This window comes from Dunckerocampus dactyliophorus, chromosome 3 (genome assembly GCF_027744805.1).
Source record: "Dunckerocampus dactyliophorus isolate RoL2022-P2 chromosome 3, RoL_Ddac_1.1, whole genome shotgun sequence".
In the NCBI taxonomy this organism is placed as follows: domain Eukaryota; kingdom Metazoa; phylum Chordata; class Actinopteri; order Syngnathiformes; family Syngnathidae; genus Dunckerocampus; species Dunckerocampus dactyliophorus.
In genome coordinates, this window is record NC_072821.1 from 12,549,273 (window position 1) to 12,571,350 (window position 22,078).

Here is a 22,078-nt window from a genome sequence, read left to right on the forward strand (position 1 = left end):
ACCCCACCATGTCATCGTGGTGCTGGGGCTCTCGCACAGCAAAAATGTCTGCCTAAGGGGAACTCTAACTGGTACAAATACAGCATATTCCCCCTGCTATTGCCGTTTAAAGGCACATTTTACGCGTTTAGAGGTATTCAGCAAGAAAGCGAGTCTTTACCAGATCACCCTAGTTGGAATTTCACTCGGAAAAAAAGGTAAGATAACAGGAGGGGGGTTGGCGAAATGGGCTCTCGGACCTGTGAAAGAAGTTGGGAGTTGAGGAGGACTATAATTGCGTTTTGTGGTGTTGTGTCGAGGTTTGACATTGTCGCTCGTTCGTTTCTTTTCGAGTGTGTTGCGTGCATTCAAACAATAATGAATTAGTGTGTCACTCGCTGTAAGGAGGCGCTCTTCTGTGTACTAATGTCCAAAAAGCGCCCTGACAGCCTGCTAGCGCGTTACAATCCTTATCGAAGCTGTAATTGCAGCTAAAGGAAGCCACTTACCAATGTTACTCATTAGTAACCTTATTGCTAACACAACCGACAGCCTTCTATACATAACCGTGTTAAACTAATAACCAGTTTGTCACATAACTAACATAACATGCACTGTTCGATCAGGGAAGCGATGCTGATGCAGGTCCATCTTTTGCAGCGCTGTCATCTCTTACTTTAATTAACATGAATAATACATTTGAATGTGTGCAACATGCACGAATATTTCTACATTATGTATAACACACCTTTGCCACACACATTCAACTTTACCCCACAGAGAGTATGGTCTGTATATTACACTCACAATAAACACCTCCTGTGGCACTGATTCATGTATTTAATTAACAAAGCAAGTCAGCAGTGATGTGACCTGATGTGAGCGAGTTTGTGTGTGTGTGTGTGTGTGTGTGTGTGTGTGTTTTCTCCACAGGTCTCCAGCTCACCAAGATGAATCCTCAACAGCGGATTGCCGCTCTTGGAACAGACAAGGAATTAAGCGACCTGCTGGACTTTAGTGCGGTAGGGAAAGCTTTTTGCACACTTTTTGCAGCATGGTTCTCATTCTTGCAGCTCTGGTTGCTCAGATTTGTGAGAGCAAATGAAGTTCATACATCAGTACGCATTGTTAGTGATGAACAACATGAATGCGATGCTTGATTCTTGCTTGTTTCTGAACCACTGTAGTTGGATGTCTGTGAATGAATATGTGGATTTTTTTTGTTTATGTCCACACTCTCCCTTTCACAGATGTTCTCTCCACCTGTCAGTGGAGGGAAGAACAGGCCAACAACACTTGGAAGCAGCCAGTTTAGTGCACCAGGTAGGCCCGAACACTCATATCAGTGTTTTATACCACATGGCTCGCACACTAGTTGCTTACTGACTAGGGCTGCTTCGATGGTTCGGCCACCGGTTAGTATCAGCTAGGGATGTAAATCTCTTTGTGATAGATGATTTGATTCGAATCTAGATACACAGGTTACGATATGATTCAAAAACAATATTTTTTAATAACAGAACGATCGATATGATTCAATGAAGTGTACAAGCGTTACGATACGATTCAATTAGATTCGATTCAATTCTATGGTTAATATTTGTTGATGGAGACATGAATCTCACATTATAAAATAAAGATGCCAATCATATGAAAGTGGCATTCATACAGTATTTTCTAATGTGTAAAAGAGCACATCAGATCCCCAAGCATGCAATAAGGCACTGGCAAAAATACAGTCAACAGAATAACATTTCAAATGTATACTGTATATTGTTTAGACACAAACCAATAAAAAAGACCTGCGCTTTTCTTTGATGAGATGAATATTTTACATTGTGTATTTTATATCTATATTTTTATACCTGTTCAATTTGGATTTGCAACATTTAAGTTTTAACATGTCTTAATGTTGCTTGAAATGGAACCGAGGCAATGACAATATCCATCCATCCATCCATCCGCAATGAACACAACTCTTAACCTTCTGTCCAATTAATAATACAAAATAAATAAATAGTGCAAAGCCTAAGTAAATAGAAGTGCTTGCCACATGAGTGCGATGAAAATGCTGTTTTAGCTTGGAAAAGTAAACAATCCCATACTCTAAATATCATAATCATGGTAATCGTACAACATTTCAGACTGAGCGTAGTGTTTTCAACACACCCCCCTAGAAATGTTTTTTTTTTTTTTTACATTATTAGAGCCTTCTAGACATGAAATAACACCCCTATAGTCACTTTTACATTCCTATTACCCAATGTAGTAGACCAGGGGTCTCCAACGTTTTTTCTTGTGAGAGCTACTTTTACAAAATGAAAATGGCCAGGAGATGCTCATTTTTGTAACATTTATTTTCATAGCTTATTTCAACCCAAACAAACACAATATGCTTGCATTACCAGAACATTAACAAAATGGTAGTAACTACAACTCACATTTTGTATTTCAGAATGCATTTCTTTCTAGTGTTCTCACATGATTAAAAACCTGATGGAAAAGCAGTCTTGCGGGCGCCTCATGTAGTTATGGAGGCTACCCGGTGCCCGCGGGCACAGCGTTGGTGACCCCTGTAGTAGACATAATACTAGAAAATATGACATATTAGACATAAGACATAACATAGACTCACATATTAGCATTGACAGTGTACCTCCTGCGGTGGCGATTGTCTCATCATTGTAACCTTACTGACACCTTATGACCAGTATCCAATATTGTTTGTGGTTAAGACGATACTGACGATGCACTGCAATGGCTTTATTAACAAGCAGAGAACACATAAGCAGTGAACATTCACACACGAGCTGCTCTCAGTCACAACTCAGGTCAGTCTTGGAGCCACATTGCTAACTCAAGACGCTGCTGCTAGCAATCAGCTAAAAGAGTCAGCTCTAGTTAGCTAGTTAGCTGACGTCACACACATGTCATTTCCCAGGCCCCGTGGTCACAGATATTACGTTACAACATGTCTTCTGAATGTTTAATTGTATTTTTGTTAATTTAGTCTTTTTTATGCTTCAAAATGCTTAATTTAGACCAAGAATATTTACAATTTGCTTAAATATACATATATATTTTTAAATAATAGGCTGTAATCCTCCACAAAACAGCAATCATGAATTAATTATTTTGTTTAGAGTGGGGACGTGATGTATGTATTAATGTATTAATTAAAAAAAAAAATGAAGTAGCGGTGGTCTAGTCCATGGTTCATGGTTCATGGTTTTAATTCATCTTGAACATGCATGTAAGTCAAACAGTAGCACATCACATAATACAGTTCAGTTTTGCATGTCCAAAAAGGAGTAGGAAGAAGCAAAGCTTATTTAATCCTACCCCTCATCAGTTTCACATCAATTGCAATACATTTATTCACCTCTTGTTCTTCCAGGTATGCTTTGTAAGACTACATGACTATGTAGTGCGATCATAACCAAGGTTTTCACTTACTAAAAGGAAGCTACAGGCTTAATAATAACTGATAGAATGATTGAAGAAGTGTTTAATTGATAATGAATGACTACAGACCATGTACTCACCACAATGAAGAGTTAATAGTCAGTATAGTAGTGATTAGATGTTGTATTGTATGTACACAGTGGTTCAGGTCTCTTCTTCTTTGTATTTTGTGAACATCAACTGGTGGTACTTTTTCTTAAAATCGCTCATTGTTGTGCATTGTTTGAGTTCCTTACTCAATCCATTCCACAACTTGATTCCACATACAGAAATGCTGAAAGTTTTCAGTGTTGTCCGTGCATATAGGTGTTTTAGGTCCATGTTAGCATGTTGGCCACACAGTCAGGAGATCGGGAAGACCTAGGTTCGAATCTCCGTTGTGTATTTCTGTGTGGATTTTGCATGTTCTCCGGTTTCCTCCCACATTCCAAAAACATGCATGTTAGGTTAATTGGCGACTCTAAATTGTCCATAGGTATGAATGTGAGTGTGAATGGTTGTTTGTCTATATGTGCCCTGCGATTGGCTGGCGACCAGTCCAGGGTGTACCCTGTCTGTCCCCCGAAGCCAGCTGGCATAGACTCCAGCATACCCCCACGGTCCTAATGAGGAGAAGCGGCATAGAAAATGGATGGATGGATGGATGAAGAAGATGGATAACAAACATATAAAGTTAATATTTGCCATTACGTTTGAGATGCTGAGTTTACCCGGAAAGGGTTTAGTGGGTGAGGATCTGTGATGCTAATGCTTAATTTTATTAATGTATGTAATTTGGTGTGCGTTCTTACGGTTTCAAAACAATGTTTAATTATGTCAGAAAAAGCCTTCAAACTTGCCACTGTGTTTATTCTTACTTTTCCCGGTCCTCCTCTGTCTGTTTACTTTTACGTTTCTTTACCTGCACGGTGCGTAAAACTACTTCCGGGTGAACTCGGCGTATCAAATGAAATCACAAAAGTTAAGTCTATACGCTTGTATACATCTTCATTTTTGATATAATTTAATAGATGTAAAATAAGAAAAACAAAATGTTATTTCGATTTTTGTTTTAGTTTAAGAAATGAATTCTGAAAAAAACATGTCGTTTTGTTTCTTCTTTTTTTTTTTTTAGTATTTGGAAAAACAAATGAACGAATGAGATGCGGCTTTATAATAAGTGTGTGTTCCGTGTTTTGCCATGACACATGACATGGCATGGAAATACAAGTATTTTTGTAAATTTAGGCCCCAGGAAGAAAACTTGATTTATAAGTGTCCCTCTTTTATCACGGTTAATTGGTTCTAGACCCGACCACTATAAGTGAATTTTGGCAAAGTAGGATTTAATATTAATAAATGGAATAGTTTTGTACTTTGAGCATAGAAAACCCCCCCAAAAATCCCAACTATCCCTTTAAGCATATTAGCATGCTACCGAGCTAACTAGTTAGCCTCAGTTAGCCTTTATTTTTGCTAAAGGGTTTCAAACGGAGTGTGGAAGAAGGACAAAGAAAGAAGCCAAAAACTTGCCGCTTCCACACAAAATGGGAGAGCTTGTTTTCACTATGTCATGTCGGAGATGCCATGGCTGACTCCATGCAGTAATAAGGTAATGTAATATAAGGTAATGTCTCTTCCCTGTAACATTACTGACGCCTAGTGACCAGAATACTACATATGACTTATCTTTCAATATTTTTTGGCTAATAATACACCAACCACGAAACCGCAATCATTAATTGATTAATTAATAAATGATAATTAAAAATGCGATAGAGTGAGGGAGCGATGTTCGAGCCATGAAGTGGTGAGGGATGACTGTACACTTAAATATAAATAAGTAAAGTAATAATTTGCATATGTAGGTATTTCTGCATATACAGTATGTAATCTAACCTTTCACTGTAGAGTGCTGGAAAAGCTTGAAGTTGATTTTTTTGCTTGAACTCTCTAATTTCATCTTCATCAGTCATCTTGTTTGCTTATCAGAACAAGAAGGGGTGTGTTGTGGAGTGGGCATGGCGTGAGAGCAGCATTGTGTTTTGGGCCATAAGCATATGCAAATGTTTTCTTCTTTAATTGATCGAACAAGAATGGTGATGTAGATCACCCACCCCTGCCTGGGCACTGATAAAAGGTTGGCTGTGTTTTAGTGAATCACTTAAGATTATCCTCCCTTGGACCCATTCTCCAACAGTTTGACAGACATGTCTGTAACAGGATCATACTTGGAATTTGTGATCTTATGTTTGGTCAATTTTGCATACATTACTATAATGTTATTTCATTGAACCTTTTGATCTTGTCTGCTCATACAACGGCTCATTCGTTGTCTAGAAACGATTGCTCCTCTGATCTTAGAGCACCTTAACTGACAAACAAGTTAGTGAATGGTTTGTTTGAAATAAACAGAGGTCAGATTTCACATCTCGGCATCACTTCCTTGCCTTGAATTCTACAGGACATTAAACCGAGGCACATCTATTGTGTGACGCTAGAAGGCAAAGTCAACAAACAAGCATTATGTTTACTGAGAGCATGTTTTGTGTGCGCCCACAAAGCCGCGTTGTCCTCGGTTATCTGTGAAATGAAAGACACACATCGAGTGGAACTGAACAGAAAGACAAAGGCAGGAGAAAAGCGCTGTCATGCATGAACCGTATTGCCAGGGTGAATTTTAGAACACCTCATTCCCCCTCAGGAAAGAAAATTAAGTCACTCCCCACTGACACAGAATATGCATACAAGAATCCTTAATTTAAATTGAAGGGCAAGATCCACAATAGACTCATGGATCATGTGAAACTTTCAATGTACTCACTGATAAAGACAATACCTCTGCAGAGGATGTTGTCTCTGAAAGGAAAATCCCATGACCAGTTCACTGTTTCCTATGGCATTTATAAGGCAGCCATATTCCTTGATTACAGTTAGTAGGCTAATGCTGGTTAGTTTGAGCTTCAGTCATAACATGCTTGAGGTGAATGTGCAACAGGAGATGAGCTGCTTGCTATGTGGATTGTGTGTGTGTGTGTGTGTGTGTGTGTGCGTGCGTGCACATGTGAGTGAGAGTTACCCCATCCATCCTGTGCAAAACAGGCTAAGAGAGAAATTGTCTGTCTGGAAAAACAATAGCAGGAACTTATCATTGATAAATGTTTTCATTCAAAATTGGACTTCCTGAGAGAAAGATGCAATATAAGGATCTTCTCACTAGAGCATCAATTTTTTACAATACTGGGAAAACAGAACTGATAGCTTTATGCAGTTTTTGTATAGGATAACAGAACATTGTTATAGTATGCAAGCTGTTGTTGGATAACCTCAAGAAACAGAAAAAAATCAACATCTCTAATACAGTGCCAACTAAAATGTCCTACTAAAGTAGGGGTGCTCTGGGCAGGGTTTTATGCTGATGATTCCGGTATCGATCACCCATGAGTGAGATCGGGTGATAGCGATCGCATGGATTAACGATAAATTTCTTAATTTATTTATGAGTGCTATTGGCCAGGGGCGCCGTCTGGAGAGGAAAAGTTAGGACCCCAAAAAATGCTATTGGCCATATGATCTGAAAATACAAACCATAAAATCACCTTAATTTAGACACAAACATGTTTTTCATGTATCACTTGTGAAACTTACAGAGGATGAGACGCCTTCTTTATGAAGATTTTCAATGTGAGAGTACATTGTCTGATGGAGTGCTTCATGACAGGACTTCCAAGTAGCACGCAGTGGAGCTCCAAGTGAGAGAGCAGTCAGCGGAACCTGGTGTCTTCCACTGCTGAGGTGGTCATCTGGTCTGATGAATTCAAGTGTTTTTCTGGTTCTTTGCTTTGCCTTCTCACCCACATATGGGTGAGTGTTGCCCACTGTTTTGGCTGCGTTAGCTGCACTTTCACTGATGCTGCACCGTGAGCCTCGAAAACTCAGCATATTCTGTCAAGTGTTTGTACTTCAAATGCTTTATTAAATTACAGCTATTTACCGTGCTGCCCCCGTGAGATCTTTTTTGTGGCATGTGTTGCAGGATGCAAACTTTACATCACTCTCACAAATGGTATGTAAGTTCCACATGGCATTTTTGGGTTTGCTGCCACACACCTGCGCAGTGTGGAGAAAAGGGGGAAGGGGACACTACCACAGATATTAGAGCAGGGCACTACACTGCACACAGGGGTCTCTACAGGCTCCCATGGTACAAGCCAAAGGGGATTGTTTTTTCTGATCGAGAGGCATTGATTGGCATATGCCAACCACGTGATTTTCCACGGAAATTGTCCGATACTGATTGCTGGCCGATTGATCGGAGGATAAGCGGTATAGAAAATGGATGGATGGGTTTATTAAACAGCGGTTAACGTTCTTTTGTATATGTGTGACAGAATCTTAAGAATGTTAAAAAGATACATTACAACACTGCCTCTACAGTTAATAAAGGTTTTATCACAGCATCACCTACACTTTAGAACAGATAAAATTTCCATTTCTTTGGGAAAAACACAAACAGTAATCAATCAGTCAAACGTCATCCCAGAACCGAGTGTTTTCAACCGGAAGAGATTTTATATAGCTGTTTTTTTTTTTTTTTTCCATTCGAACGTAACGTGCATTGGGAGTGTCTGCATTGCCACTGTTGGTCTGCTCACACCTGACACATTGTGATTGATGTGTTCTTATGTTTTAAAAGCAGGGCCGAACTGCCACATTTATTAGAACACTGTTATGTTGATGACATAGTGCTGTGTAACTTCTTAAATTCACCTCCATGATGCATGGTTCGGAGACTGTCTTGAGGATGTGCGTAAGAGCCATAGCTCAGCACCCCAGTTACATGTTGTCTGGTAACCAGATTTTCTTTAGAAAATTGAAAGTGTCTACAAACTAGCAGTTGATTTCAACACTGAACATTGCAGTCTTTCTATGTATAACATAATATTCTGCTGGTGTGACAAATTCTTGCCGCATTCAAATAATCAGGATTTTTATGAGGGTGTCAGTAGTCTCCTTTTATGACTAGCCTATGCATCATGATACTGCAGGGTGACAATTTACTCAGGGTGTTTGTGTCAGACCTGACCGCTGTTGCCCTAAACACCATGATTTAGCATTGCATTGGCCACAATATTAGGAACACTTGCACAGTCTAATGAATGAATACAAAAGAGCTGTTCCTTTACAAAGTTAATAAGGCTCAGTTTTGATGGATGTTGCCAAAGATGTATTGATTTAACTGTTTATTATTGTGGTTGTTAGGGGTGCAACAATACGTGTATCTCTGATACCGCTCTGGAACACATGCTTACCGAACCGTAACCCATGTATCACACAATACACAGTTTCGTATTTATTTTATCAACTTCTGACGGCGCTCTGTGCTGAAAGCTCAGTGTATCTGCGATTGACTACTCTGGCTTAGGTTGCATTGTCCGCCTCCCACATTCATACCATGCTGAAAATGTTGACAGATGAGAAAAATGTTGGCAATTTCATTAAAATTCAAATTAAAAAAGGCAAGGTCATTTATTTTTTTGTACTGAACCGAAGCGCAAATTTTGTGTATCGTTGCACCCCTAGTGGTTTTACTTTGCAGCAGTGTAAAACTGTGACTGAGTGATTCTTCCTGAGGTTTGATATTAGGTTAGGAGTACTGAGGGGAAGATGCCTTAGTTTCCCCTTCACGTAACCAGCGCTTTATATCTTGTTCCTCATGACAAGTTGTACTTGTTTTTCCTTGGTTTTCACATTGTTTCCTGCGTTTTGCTCTTATTTTGGTTTCCTGTTTCCTGTTTGGCATGATGTGCAGCTGCTTTGCGGTCACTGGAAAGCGTGTCCAGCGCTACTATTTATGTGGAATCCCATTACGTGCAAAGTGCAAAATGTAATACCTTACAGTCATTGCTAATTGCATATTTGCTATCTGAAGGCGAAACTTGGAAATAGCTCCAGACTGCGGACATACTGAGCTTGTTGCTGTGTGGAGCATGTTATCACTCACTTGCCGATATCATTATCAGCAGTCAAAAATGATAGCTACTGTATATGATCCAATGTGTCATTTTTATGCTGAAAATATCGGTCGGTCAATATTATCGGACAGTGTTGACAGTCAAAACAAAACAAAGGTGCAGTGATTTAGTTGTGTATCTTTGTGTAAAATCCAATGAGTACAGGTAATACATTCATTTTTATTATATAAAAACTTAAGATGGTAAATCGTCTTTCACTTGTATAGCACTTTTCCACCTCCAAGGCACTCAAGGCGCTTTGACGCTGCTAGCACATCTACCTACTGATGACGCAGCATCAGGAGCAAGTGGGGGTTCAGTCCCTTGCCCAACGACACTTCGACACAATCACGGGAGGATGGAGAATCGAGACGACCACTCCACCACCTGAGCCATGCCGCCCCCTATTTCTTCGGACTATTTCTTCTCTTGCCTGGTGATTTGGTTTTCAGATAATTTTTTTAAAGGTGCTATCTGTCACGGTTAGGGTCGGGCATTCCGGTTCCTATTCAGATTCCTTGTTTCGATTCCAGGTTCTAACGATTCTTGAGTTTGATTCTTTTCAGAGGTAGGGTCATAAAAGTTTGCGTGGTTTAAATGACGGCGCTAACCAAAGTTCTTGGATGAAATGTCTGAATGTCTTTACTATGAATTTCTCACAGGGCCATTTTAAACCAATATATAAATATTAAACCATTGAACTTGAACATGTTATGTTCAATGTTTTGAAGTCTCTTTACATAGGGGTACACATTCACAAATTATTTTTATTTTTGGAAACCTCATGAAACGTCATGAAAAAACATACATAAGTACACAGCTTTACATTAGCTGGATTTGAGTTGGCCACCGTATTTGCAGTAAAAAGTATAATTTGTTTGCTGCTTCAATATTAGCATAAGATTGACAGAATCTGTTGTTTTACTTACCAGACTGGTTGGAAGAACTCTGGCGTAGCCTGTCAAAAACAGGGCACTGTACACCGTGAATCTGGAGGTGTTCATTCACGTTAGTGGTGCACACTCCTTTTCATGATATGGCGTTGCAAATGTTGCACTGTTTTTTGCAGAATTTTAGCCAAACCTTTGCGTGCTGCCGCACACTGTCCATGGTTGAAATGGATGAACACAGACGCGTCATTGATGTTATGCAGCCATTTTTTGCGTTCGGTGGGCTGGTCAATCATCGAAAGAAGGAATCCAAATAAAAAAAAATTAACGATTCTGGAAGAATCGGAACGTTAGTCCCAGTTCCCATCGATGCTCGATGCCCAACCCTAGTCATGGTTTGGTATTGCAATGGGGACGCTAGCGCTCGAACATACGGCGTCTTGTCTTTTTCCTGCTGAGAGCATGCAAACCACACCCCACATAACACTCACATGCAGGAAAAGGTGATGTGATCTTCTCTCTATGTGTATAGGTATGTGTATGTACACAACTAGTTAGAGCAGGACTGTGCCTGTGCACGAGCCATTGAGTGAGTGACAGACATTAACTCCACTCCACCTTTTCTAGATGAACGACGAACTCGTAATTTTGAAGAAGACAGACTTTTTATTGTGCAATCTGTTCTCTGAAACCAGTATGGTATGCCAGTGTTGTATTTTTTGGGTGAATAAAGTGTAATTTGGAGCCAAGGAGGGATTACTATGCTTTAACCATCTCATCCATCCAATTTAAGTAGATTTTGCTGTCACTATACTGTGAAGTCATAATATCCTCAATACCAACATATGCATTTTATATCTAAAGACAAATATTTCTGTAATCAGTGTAAGAGAGCACTTCCTGCATAAAATTATGACGACAAAATAAAGTGCTGAACCTCCAAGTATTTTATATCTAGCCAACAGCGTGTTACATCCCTCCTTCGGCCAGCCTTCCAGTTTGTCCTACTGTGTCTGTGATCCTCAAAGAGGGAAGAAGCGCCTACATAAGTGATTGTGAACATAAGGCGAGTGAGTGTGCAGACAGAGGTGTGGAAATTGCCTGGAATGAGAGTTTGGACTATTGCATCTCAGCTGGGCATGGCCAGATAATTGAGGCAGAGCGTGACCGTCAAGACGCGCCAGAGAAAGATGGATTGGAAAAAAATAGCCCCTGACAGAGATTCATCGCATCTCTCTTCCAGCTGTGTTGATGATGCACGTTTTTGAGAAGTAGCGACTGGTATTGCTCATTTTCATCTAGTGGGGTGCAGTGTAGTTTGCTTGGTAAAAAAAAAAAAAGGAACCGTAGGGTTATATGAGTCACTTGTCAAACATATTATCTCAAGTCTTATTTCATGAATTTAAGAAGTAAGCAAATATTAAATCAACACTATATGAGATGCAACAGTGTTAAGTCAGTTAGTCAGCTAGTTCTGGGCAGATTGGACCGAACTGTATGACATCTTTATGTAAGACACTTTTAGTCTTCAGTTGATCACAGTCTGTGTAGAATTTGCCTGTAGATGCGTCTATAGGTGAGTTTTATGCGAGCTGTGTAGGTCATAATCCTCCTGACACCATTGTCTTTATGGTTTCCAGGGGTTATTTAATATTGCCATTGATTTTTTTGTTGTTTGCATCTAATGCATTATTAATGTTTCACATAAAGATCTGTGTATTTCTCATAGCCACTGATTGATCAAACGCTTTGAAGACAATGTTGGACAAATGATATTGCATTTTTCTGAGATGTATAAAATAACATCAGGGACAAACAATAACCTGGAGACTTTTGATGTCACCCTGCAATTTCTTTGTCTGTTACAGCAAAAACAATATTGCAATACAAACAATCAAACATTTTACTGACTGTATCTCCCAAATCATATTTAAAAATCACATATGTGTAACTTCAACATATGCCAGATTGTCCGCTTTTGCAGTTATTGATGTTATTTATTTGTCTTTTTGACTTTTGCAACAAAGATTTTCTTTCATTTTGAGTGGGTTTGATCTAGTTTTAGTACTCAGCTGACTCACCTGGCTTCCATCAATGACACATGATTGGTTTTTGGCAGCTGTTTGTTACTTTTAGGTCGTGATTTGGAAATGTGCCTTGAAAAATAAATGAAATAAAGCTTGAGGTTAAACCCCTGGGCACTTTTTATCTCAAAGGAAATATTTTGCACTAATATTAAAAGTTAGTCCATTATTCACCCGGCAGGACAGCAAGCACAATTTCATATGGTATGCAATTTTATGTAGTCAGAAGTTAGTTATCATACCAATTTTTGATACCGTTCTGATCAGGTATCAACGCGGAATGGTCCAGTGGTCAAGTTGACTGGATGGTAAAAACCCCCCACAAAAACCCTCCGGTCCTATGCAAAAGACCACATTCACGTAAATGGTCAATTTAAGTTTGCAAGCCATGCTGTAAACAGAGACACTGCAACGAGCGTGAGTTAATTCGCTTAGCACCGTTGACAGCTGTGTTTCTTTGTGTTTCTCTGAGTTTCTTTCCGTGCAAAGAAGAAAAGTAGCTGACTGCAATTTGTCCGTCGTGAATGTCTCAAGGGATGTCAGCAGTATTGGACATTTCAACGCCACAAATTTGATAAAACATATGCAAAAGCATCAGGGTAAGGAGTATGCCGAGTTTTTACAGTGAACTAATGTTAAGAAGAAATTTGAGCCATGGCAATCATTCAAGCCACAGCTGCTTTGAAAGTTATCGAACGTATCGAACATCAGTTCATCCCTAGTATTGTCTGTAGTTGTATGGTCATGGGTTGATCTTAGAGCTGCAACGATTAATCAATTATTAATCGATTATCCAATTCAGCGACAAATATTTTAGTAATCGATTAATCGTTTCATTTAAAAATGTACTGCATATCCTAATTTCAGCCTCTCAAATGTGACTTTTTTTAATTTCCTTCGTCATATGTGAAAGCAGACCTATTATCTTTGTGTCAGGCAAAACCATTTAGTCACGCACATCAGCTTTGACTTTGGAAAAAAACAATAGTCATTTTGCCTTTTTCTGATATCTTGCAAAGCAAACCACTGCAGAGATATATATGTAGAGCGTTATTTCTTATTTATTTATTGGTGATGCACATGTAGCAGTCTGTGACAGTGACTCGTTGATTTGAGTGTTGATGATTGTCAGTTGATTGTACTTCTCTAGTTGTTTATACTTCTCTTCTTCAATTTTGGTGTCGGAGAAATTCCTGTTCCTCGCCTCTTTGCTATGATTTTGGGCAGGGAAAAAGTCCATTCACGCATTCTTAAAGGGACTGCTGCCAAGAGGCGGTAATTTAAAATGTGTGTGTGTTTTTTTTTAACCAGATTAATCAATTAATTGAAAAAATAATCGACCGATGAATCAATTATTAAAACAATCGTTAGTTGCAGCCATAACTGATCTTTGAATGTGATTGTGAATGGTTGTTTGTCTGTACGGTATGTGCTCTGTGACTGACTCACCTCTTGCACAAAGTCAGCTAGGCTAGGCTCCAGCTCACCTGAGATCTGCATCCCTTGGAAGTTGGACATAGTATATAGCGTGGATTCTGTGCTGGTGCCGCAGGGTACCACTGGGCAGGATCTTGGCATATGCACATTGGAGCACATGAGTCATCCTGACTTGTTGACTGAGTTGTGCTTGTTCTTCTCTGACAGGTATGGATGAGCGGACCAGCCAAGCATCTTGGGCCTCAGGTGGCGAGTCTAGTCCTTCGTACGAACCCTCCCGGGTAAGATGACCCACACCTTAACACCTCTGAATGCCCTTTCTGCTTCACAGCACATCATTTAACAGTCATCCCATGGAGGTGGTATATTAACCAGTGTAGCACCTGAATAGATATACTGTTTTATTCTGTGACAGGGAGAGCTGATTGAACATGAATGTACCGTAAATTCCGGGAATAAGCTGCTACTTTTTTCTTAGACTTTGAACCCTGCGGTTTATACACCGGTGCGGCTAAATTCTAATCTTGTGACATCGCCTTTACTTTAGAACTACTACTAATTGTTTAAATATTCTGCCAGTGAGGAAATGATAGCTCTTTCTTTGGTAGGAGCCAATCACTATCTAGTGATCAGTGCATTCACAGCGGGCTTGTCAACTCACTGGGGGACAGTGGAGGCCAGTATATACTGTATAGTATACCAGTATAACAACATGACAGTTGTTAGATCTAATGTTGTCATCTTTCAAAGACTTTCAAGACTTTACTAACGGAACTAAATTCATCACACAGCAACTTAATACTTAAAAGGTGTATATACAAACATGTCCCAATATGCGTTAAAAACATTTTAAAGTTTTCCCATAAGGCATTGCATCTGATGAACACATTCATTGGGGCGCTGCAATGACATCAGCTTCCCTCTGGGCTTTGGGCTCTGGGTCCTCTGACTCCCTCTGGTGTAGAGAAGCAGCACTATCCAATGCCCTATGCTCCTCCAATGAAATGGTTTTCTAAAGCGAAATGCATTATGGGAGCACTTTAAAATGTTTTGTTTTTCATATTGAAGTCTTATTGATAGATGTCTTTATATTTCTGAGGTATAACGTTTCAGTGTTAGTTGCTGTGTGACGAGTGTAATGTTTGTAAGACGAAACCATGAGTCAGACACTTATATTGAGCCTCCTGCAATTTCCAATGGGTTGACAAGCTCGTCGTGAGTTTTTTCACAGCTGATGATTGGCTCCTGTCAAATAAAGAGATTACTGGTCCTCACGGTCTTGTGCGTGCCACAATATGCCACTTTGTGACGTGGACACATGCGGCAAAATCGTCAGTCATTACTTTTTATTTCAACAACTCTGGTGTTTTCTCTCTTCTGAAATATATGCATTGTTGTACATCATCCAATCATGACACAGCACACCAGTGAATTGCTAACATAGAAAATGTTCTTGTGTTGATTAATGGTGTCCAGCATCCAGACATGCTGTGCCACCAGAAACTAAACTGTATAAAAGCAGCTATGCAGATTCAAACTATTTTTGTAGTATCTTTGCTGAGGGGAGTAATTTAGTGGACATTTTCAGCAAAGTACAACAGTCATTGCAATTTAAGACCTCCACTGTGGCAAAACTTCTATGTACTGTAGGCCTGCTAAGTTAGCGCACAAGCTACAGAAGTTAGCATTACTTCAGCTGTTTACATTTGCTAGACTAACATTCAGACTCATTCAGTAGATCCAGTAAGATATAGGTACTTTATTACATTAGCGGTCCATGCTTGGCTAATTATGTACCTAGAAATTAATCAATTAAATTGTTATTTTTTTCCATGGTTGATCAAGGAAATGTAGTCACATGTCAGTCCCTCCTTTTAATATTGAATCCTGGTAGACAGCTACAGGGAATGAGGTGTCACACTGAACCTAATTAAATTGAAATGATTGCTTTCTTTGTGTCAATTCACAGGTTTTCCAGAAATTCAGTATAGTTGTGCAGCCTTTTATTTCACTGATAAATTTAATTTAGGCCATTTATTTTTCCACAGCATACTTGTTAAACTCACATGCTGTATCATTCACTTTAACAAGAAATCTATGTATCAAATCTAGTCTAATCATAAGCAGGTGTACAGATGTACCTGGATGGGCTGTATGGGAATACATTGAATTGGTATTGGAATTACACAGGTGTTACCACTTGGCAAGAGCAAGCAGTTTGTCTAGTGGGTTAGAGAAACGGTTTTCAAAATGTGAGGCGGACCTCCCCTGGGAGGCGACAGAATACCTCAGGGGGAGGCACAGCAGTTTGAGAAAAAAATAAATAAAAAATTCAAACATGCTAAGCTAATTTCAGTCACATTTTAAAGGCAAACTTAATTGGTTTTAGTTCCTATGTCAAGAGAGTAAACGGGTGAGCGGAAAACGTAAAATATGCTCCAGAAAATCAGTTTTTGGGGAATAGAGGACGCCCCAAACAAATTATATTCTCAGAGTTGAGGCTAACTGTGCCACGGGGCAATATCTACTGTCTGCTAGGGAACGTCTGGATTGAATGTGTAGACACTGGCTGCAGTTCATATGAACAAGCGGTTAAATTCAAAGGAGAGGTGTGAGCAAGTGTGAACAGTTCTCTCCTCCTGTTTGTTTGCCCCTCACATATTGGTTGTTCTAGATGTCCTGTATGAATTTCATTTAATGTCAGTCTCCTGTCACTTTCTATCAGAATTCAGTTAAATGTCAGAGCTTCTCTGGCCGCGGCGCCTTGTTTATCCCTCTGTGCCCTTCCCGAATGAACATCTACAGGCAATGGTAACACTGGCAGCTTGATTTGAATTATAAGACAGAGAAGCTTGGGATATATTTGCTCCAGGTGCATATAAATGAGTGTTTGTGACATTGCAAGGCACAGCATCAGCCAGCAGACAGCTGTTTACTCCATCAGAAGATGTGCGCACACACACAGCTGCATAGGCAGCCGACATTGATAAAGACTTGTTTTACATAGCCTAGAAAGAATTACGGCACATTTTAAGACTTGAATGGCATATTTTCCTAAACCCAGGAAATACATTATTGGGAACGTTAAGTTCTTCCATAGTTAATTGTGACATACAGCCCTTAAGCACTTACAAGGTCACATTGAATGTTTCCAGTGCATTTTTTTAAACATCTCATGTAGCAAAATAAGCCATCCAAAATATGAAGTTTCACACCTTTCAGTAATAACACTGAACCCATCAGTTCTTCTCAAAGCTCAAGGATTTGGACAACAAAGACGTTTTCTGTGCTTTGTCTGCTACAAAGGGAATTCAGACTTTCTCAGCACTTGTTTGAGCCGTAGAGCCACGAGTATGTGATCAGTCGACTGTGAACAGTCCTCAGTCCTGCCGTGCTGACCTTGGCTTCCAGCCAACCGCTGTATCCTGGGCAGTTGTGGCTGTAGGCTGGCGCTCTGACAGCCAAGGCTGTGCCCGCCGCCACAGCGCGACAACCCCCCACATCCCATGGTGCCTTGCCCCGGCTTGATAGTTGACCCTGCACACATCCATCATGACCACATCATCGCCTCTCAAGCTGCAGTCACACACTCACCTGGGATATACCAGAGCGAGATGCCTTTTTAAGCACTGCTGTTCTAAGTAATTGGAGGGCAGGGGTTTGAGCTTCGGCCTACTGCGACAGTGATCTGACAGTTTATTAGCCACAAGTGCTAGCGTTGCCCCGTGGCAGCGATGACAGCATGTGTTAGCATCTTGTGTGGATGTAGGCCACCAGTCTTTGAGAATGATGAGGGATCTGTGATTGATGATCCAACAGTTCCAGAAGAGCAAATATAAGACTGACCATTATCCCCGCCCACTGCCTCCTTTTTCCATCCCTTCTCCAGCAGCCCAAGCCAGCCTTTTCCTGCTTCACACTGGCAGTCATAACAATTAAAGGTGACGTGTTGAGGAATGATTAAATTGTCCAGTACCAGAAGGTGCTTTCTTTCTGTCTTTCTGTCAGTCTTTCTTTCTGTCTTTCTGTCTTTCTTTCCTTCTGTCTTTCTGTCTTTCTTTTATTTAATTATGTCAGTAGTTTGGCGTCTTTTCCTGTGGAGAGGAAATTCTACTAATGTTAATTGTGGGCTATAAATCTGTATGTGTCTGTGTCTGTGTGTGTGTGTGTGTGTGTGTGTGTGTGTGTGTGTGTGTGTGTGTGTTTGCTCGATCTTCTCACAAGGCTGTTGTTGTCATTGACTGTTCATGGTGTGATTAACAGTGTGTGCGGCCTGGCAGCAGCACAATAGGGAACCTCTGAGGATTCCCTCCACACAGAGCAACCCTCCACTGCTTTTGACATTCCTTCATTGCCATCCACTCACAAAAAAGATGGATAATAAGATTTGGCTTTTTTCACTGTATATTTAATGCAAAGGATCTGAGTTGTCCAAAATATGTCTATAGAAATGCCAGCTAACTGCTGCTGGCGATCTCCCTGGTGGTAGCTAACGCAGCTTGGGGAGCTGTGTTTGACTGAAGCACATACGGATTTTCACAGGACTTGGGATTAGCACAGTAACAGAGTGTCTTTTATTACTTTGGACCACGAGTTTTCAAAAACCATGCTGTGGCCGATATTTAGACCTAAGCCTCTGAAGCAGATAACTGTCATGAAAAGGTACTGTTAAGCTGCAGGAGGAAAAAAAAGCAATTTTTTAAAGCTGCAGGTACCTTCGGATGATGTCGGATTGCATCTTTCAGATTCTTCCCCTTCTGTGCAACAACACTTTCTTAGGGTGAATGATACTTTCATATATGAAAAAGTGGTAGAATCAAAACTCAACACAATTCAGAAATGCTTAACATTTCAAATATGCAGTGGAACCTATGAAGTCAACCACAATCCCTTTCAGGATGATGGACAACATCAGATTTGCTCATATTTCAAAATGTTTCCTATCAGAAGTAATATAAATTGAATTACAGTCGTACCTCAGCACTTTGCGGTTTGAATTTTGATTTCATTCTATTATGGTTTTTCAAAAATGTATTAATAAATCATGTGGTTTTGTGGTAGAATACGGCCTGTTAGTGAAAGCATATGCACATTTAATCAAATTTTACGTACTTTTGTCTAAATCAGGACAATTTGTAGCATTTGTAGCAACAGTCTTATTTATGACTTACATGGCTTATTAAGACGAGTGTAAAGGTGACTGTGGGCTGTTAGTTCATGCTGATAGGGCTCTAATAATGTTAAAAACCTTATTTAGAAGATCACAAACAGGTTTTCTATGGTCTAACTACGAAAATATTCCACTTATAAATATGGAATCCTATTTCGTGGAAATTCACTTATTACGGTCGTGTCTGGAACCAATTAACCATGATAAATGAGGGATCACTGGACTTCATTCTAGGGTCAGACATGGACACCGTCAGGACAGAGATTCAAGTACAAATGACCAGCTGTGTCGCAATAAGATCCATTTTCAGCTTTATGGTCATCCCTGCTACAAAAGAAAAAGAGCAAAATGAAGAGAAAGCTACTTGTGGTGTTAATCCTTTAGACACTCACTGGGCTGAAGTCTCACCTATTGCACCTATTTTTTTTTCCCCACACGGAGCGTACACAACTGATTTATGCAACAAACCTGTTTTGCACTACTCTTATCTTAATTAAGGGTATGTCATAGGACTCAATTAGTGAAGTTGCCCGATAATGTTCTTAGTATTGTGATCTCTTCCCCCAGGCTTTCACAGATAGCCCTCATTATGGCGATCATTTGAGTGACAGTCGATTAGTGTCCCATGAAGGATTGTCCCCAACACCTTTTATGAACTCCAACATAATGGGTAAGTAAGTGATTCTCTTCAACTCTCTCTTGTCATGCCCTTTGGTAGTGGAAAGACATTGTGTTAAAAAAAGCCCTAATGGCGTTAGGGCACGTCATTCATCTGGCAGTAGCATCACTGAGGGGCTTTCCAAGCTACTGGGATATTTTTTCCCTCTCCCGCTGTCTTTATTCCCTCTGTTAATCCCCTTCGCCTTTCTGCAACTCCCCCTTCCACCTCATGCGATGACCCTCCCCCAGGCTAGAAGTCACACCATCAGTATAGCTTTCCATCATAAGAAGCTCTCCTGACCGTCACAAGCTCCCTAAGCTAGTAACATTGTCAACAGGGTGGAGGAAGTGGTGTGAAGGGTTAAACAAGTGTATTGTACCAAAGACCACATAAGCGTTACATGCTGGGAAGCTATTCTAGAGATTGACTGTTGCATTCCCTTAATTGGATCATCTCTTGGTTTGCTGAGATGTGTGTTTCTAACAGTGATTGAGATAAAAATAGTGTCTTCTTTTTCAGTTTTAACAAATTCATAATATTACTGTTTAATAGTGTTGCTGAATACAAGGTAGAGCAATTGTACTTTAAATGCGCTTTCGTCCACTTGCCTTATGGAATGCATGTGAAAACCCAGAAGATGTCAGGTGGGATAAATTGTGGTTGTCCACTGTTATGCATTTCTATTTTTTTCTTGCTAACTATAATTAGCCAATTAAAAGCTGCATGTTGTCCTGCACGTGTTTACATGTGTAACCACTCAACAGTTTTATGGCTAACCACATCTCTGCTCATTATTTCATTATGTAATGGCCCCAGAGAATGATTTCCTCGCAAAGTGATTTGTCCACAAATAGATGTTGCTGAATTGAAACAAAACATTATCTTTGTTGTCATTGAACACACACATAAACACACACTGTGCCTGTAATTGTGTGTATGAGCTGCAAAATATATAGTTACTGCAGTGACATATCAGGGCCAGGCAGCTTGATTGTAAACGTGCCTGTTGCTGTTCATGCCTGGCCTTGGAAAGGATCTTATTAATACATTTATTTGCAATGATTGGCGGATTTCTTGCACTCTGATGAAATCATGAAATGTTAAAGGTAGTTGCAACCAAATGGATACAGGACAATGCTGATCCAGAGCACTTAGCCATAACACTGTTCCTTCCAGGGATAAGTTGATATTTTTGGGCTGATTATGCACAGTATCTGTTGTTGTCATGTGTGTCGACGCTCCACCCACTTGTGCTACAATCCTCTCCGACAGGTGAACACCACATTGCTAATGTTTATAGTGCAATATATGGACAAGGCTTTCCTCATTGTTTTGATATGTGATACAGATGGTATCAACGAGCTGTCAGATACTGTCACAGAGGATAAAATCCACTGCAATATACTTCAAAGTTACATCAGGATTGCCTTAGATACTACAGATATTTGGATTACAAGGGTTTTACAGAATGTACCATTTGGAAGACTGGTTATAAAGATTACAAGGTTTTGAACACATGCTTTGCATCTCTCATTGTCTCATTTTCATACTGATGAAATTCACTGACTATCAGAACTTGATCTTAATTGTTTGACTTTTTAAAGTGGAGATGTGGCCCACATTGGTGGGATAGTGGGTTCATATTTCCAACAAGAAAAACAGGGTTTCCCCTAAGATTTTTTTTAAGATGTGGTGGTGGGCTGCATGGGAGGCGGACTGCCGCTACTGTGTCGTGCTGCTGCTCCGTCGCTGTGGCAGCAAATTTTTTTAAATATTTAAATTTACTGTCTGTAATAATGTCAACATTAGGGTCGTTTTCACAGGCTTGAACAAGAAATGCATTAATTAAATTTTAAATACTTTTCTCCTTGCCTTTTCCGCCTCTCCTTATCTGTTAAGTACCAACAGGGCAGACAGGCGATACCAGTGCACGTTTTTCAAAATAAAGCGTAGTGAAATATTTTTATGATGTTTGATATTGATATTTAATTTCAAAGTAATTGTCTTCAATCAAATCTTCAGGATCGGGATCGGCTGCTGATCCGCTGTATTTTGAAGATCGGATAATATCGCAGGCCATCAGACTGCTCAACGAAGCACTCACACACGCCGCACGCAACACACGCACACACTTATAGCACTTTATTGATTTATTTATTGATTTATTTATTGATTTGTATTATTTATCTGTATTAATGTCTCTTCTGTTGTTGCTTAATTTATTGGTACATATGTTTCTTATGTTCTTATTCTTTTTCTTGTGTTTTCTTTCTTTTCTTGGGAGAATGAACAGAATAAGAATTTCATTGCATAGTATAACTGCCTGTTTTACTATGCATATGACAATAAAACTCTTGAATCTTGAATCTTGAATATCGGCTTCCGACACTAAATCAGGC

General features: G+C 39.8%; 1 protein-coding gene across 2 annotated transcripts in view; it reads left to right on the forward strand.

The window, feature by feature from the left end:
- The window catches only part of tcf12 (transcription factor 12), a 100,759-nt gene continuing 78,681 nt past the window's right edge, over positions 1 to 22,078 (forward strand). For both annotated transcript variants that reach the window (XM_054770159.1, XM_054770160.1), the window contains exons 1-5: positions 1 to 197; positions 913 to 1,001; positions 1,230 to 1,302; positions 14,056 to 14,129; positions 19,586 to 19,688. In XM_054770159.1, coding sequence (XP_054626134.1) covers positions 930 to 1,001; positions 1,230 to 1,302; positions 14,056 to 14,129; positions 19,586 to 19,688 — 322 coding nt within the window. In that variant the 5' untranslated portion in view covers positions 1 to 197; positions 913 to 929. The remainder of the gene's footprint in view (positions 198 to 912; positions 1,002 to 1,229; positions 1,303 to 14,055; positions 14,130 to 19,585; positions 19,689 to 22,078) is intronic.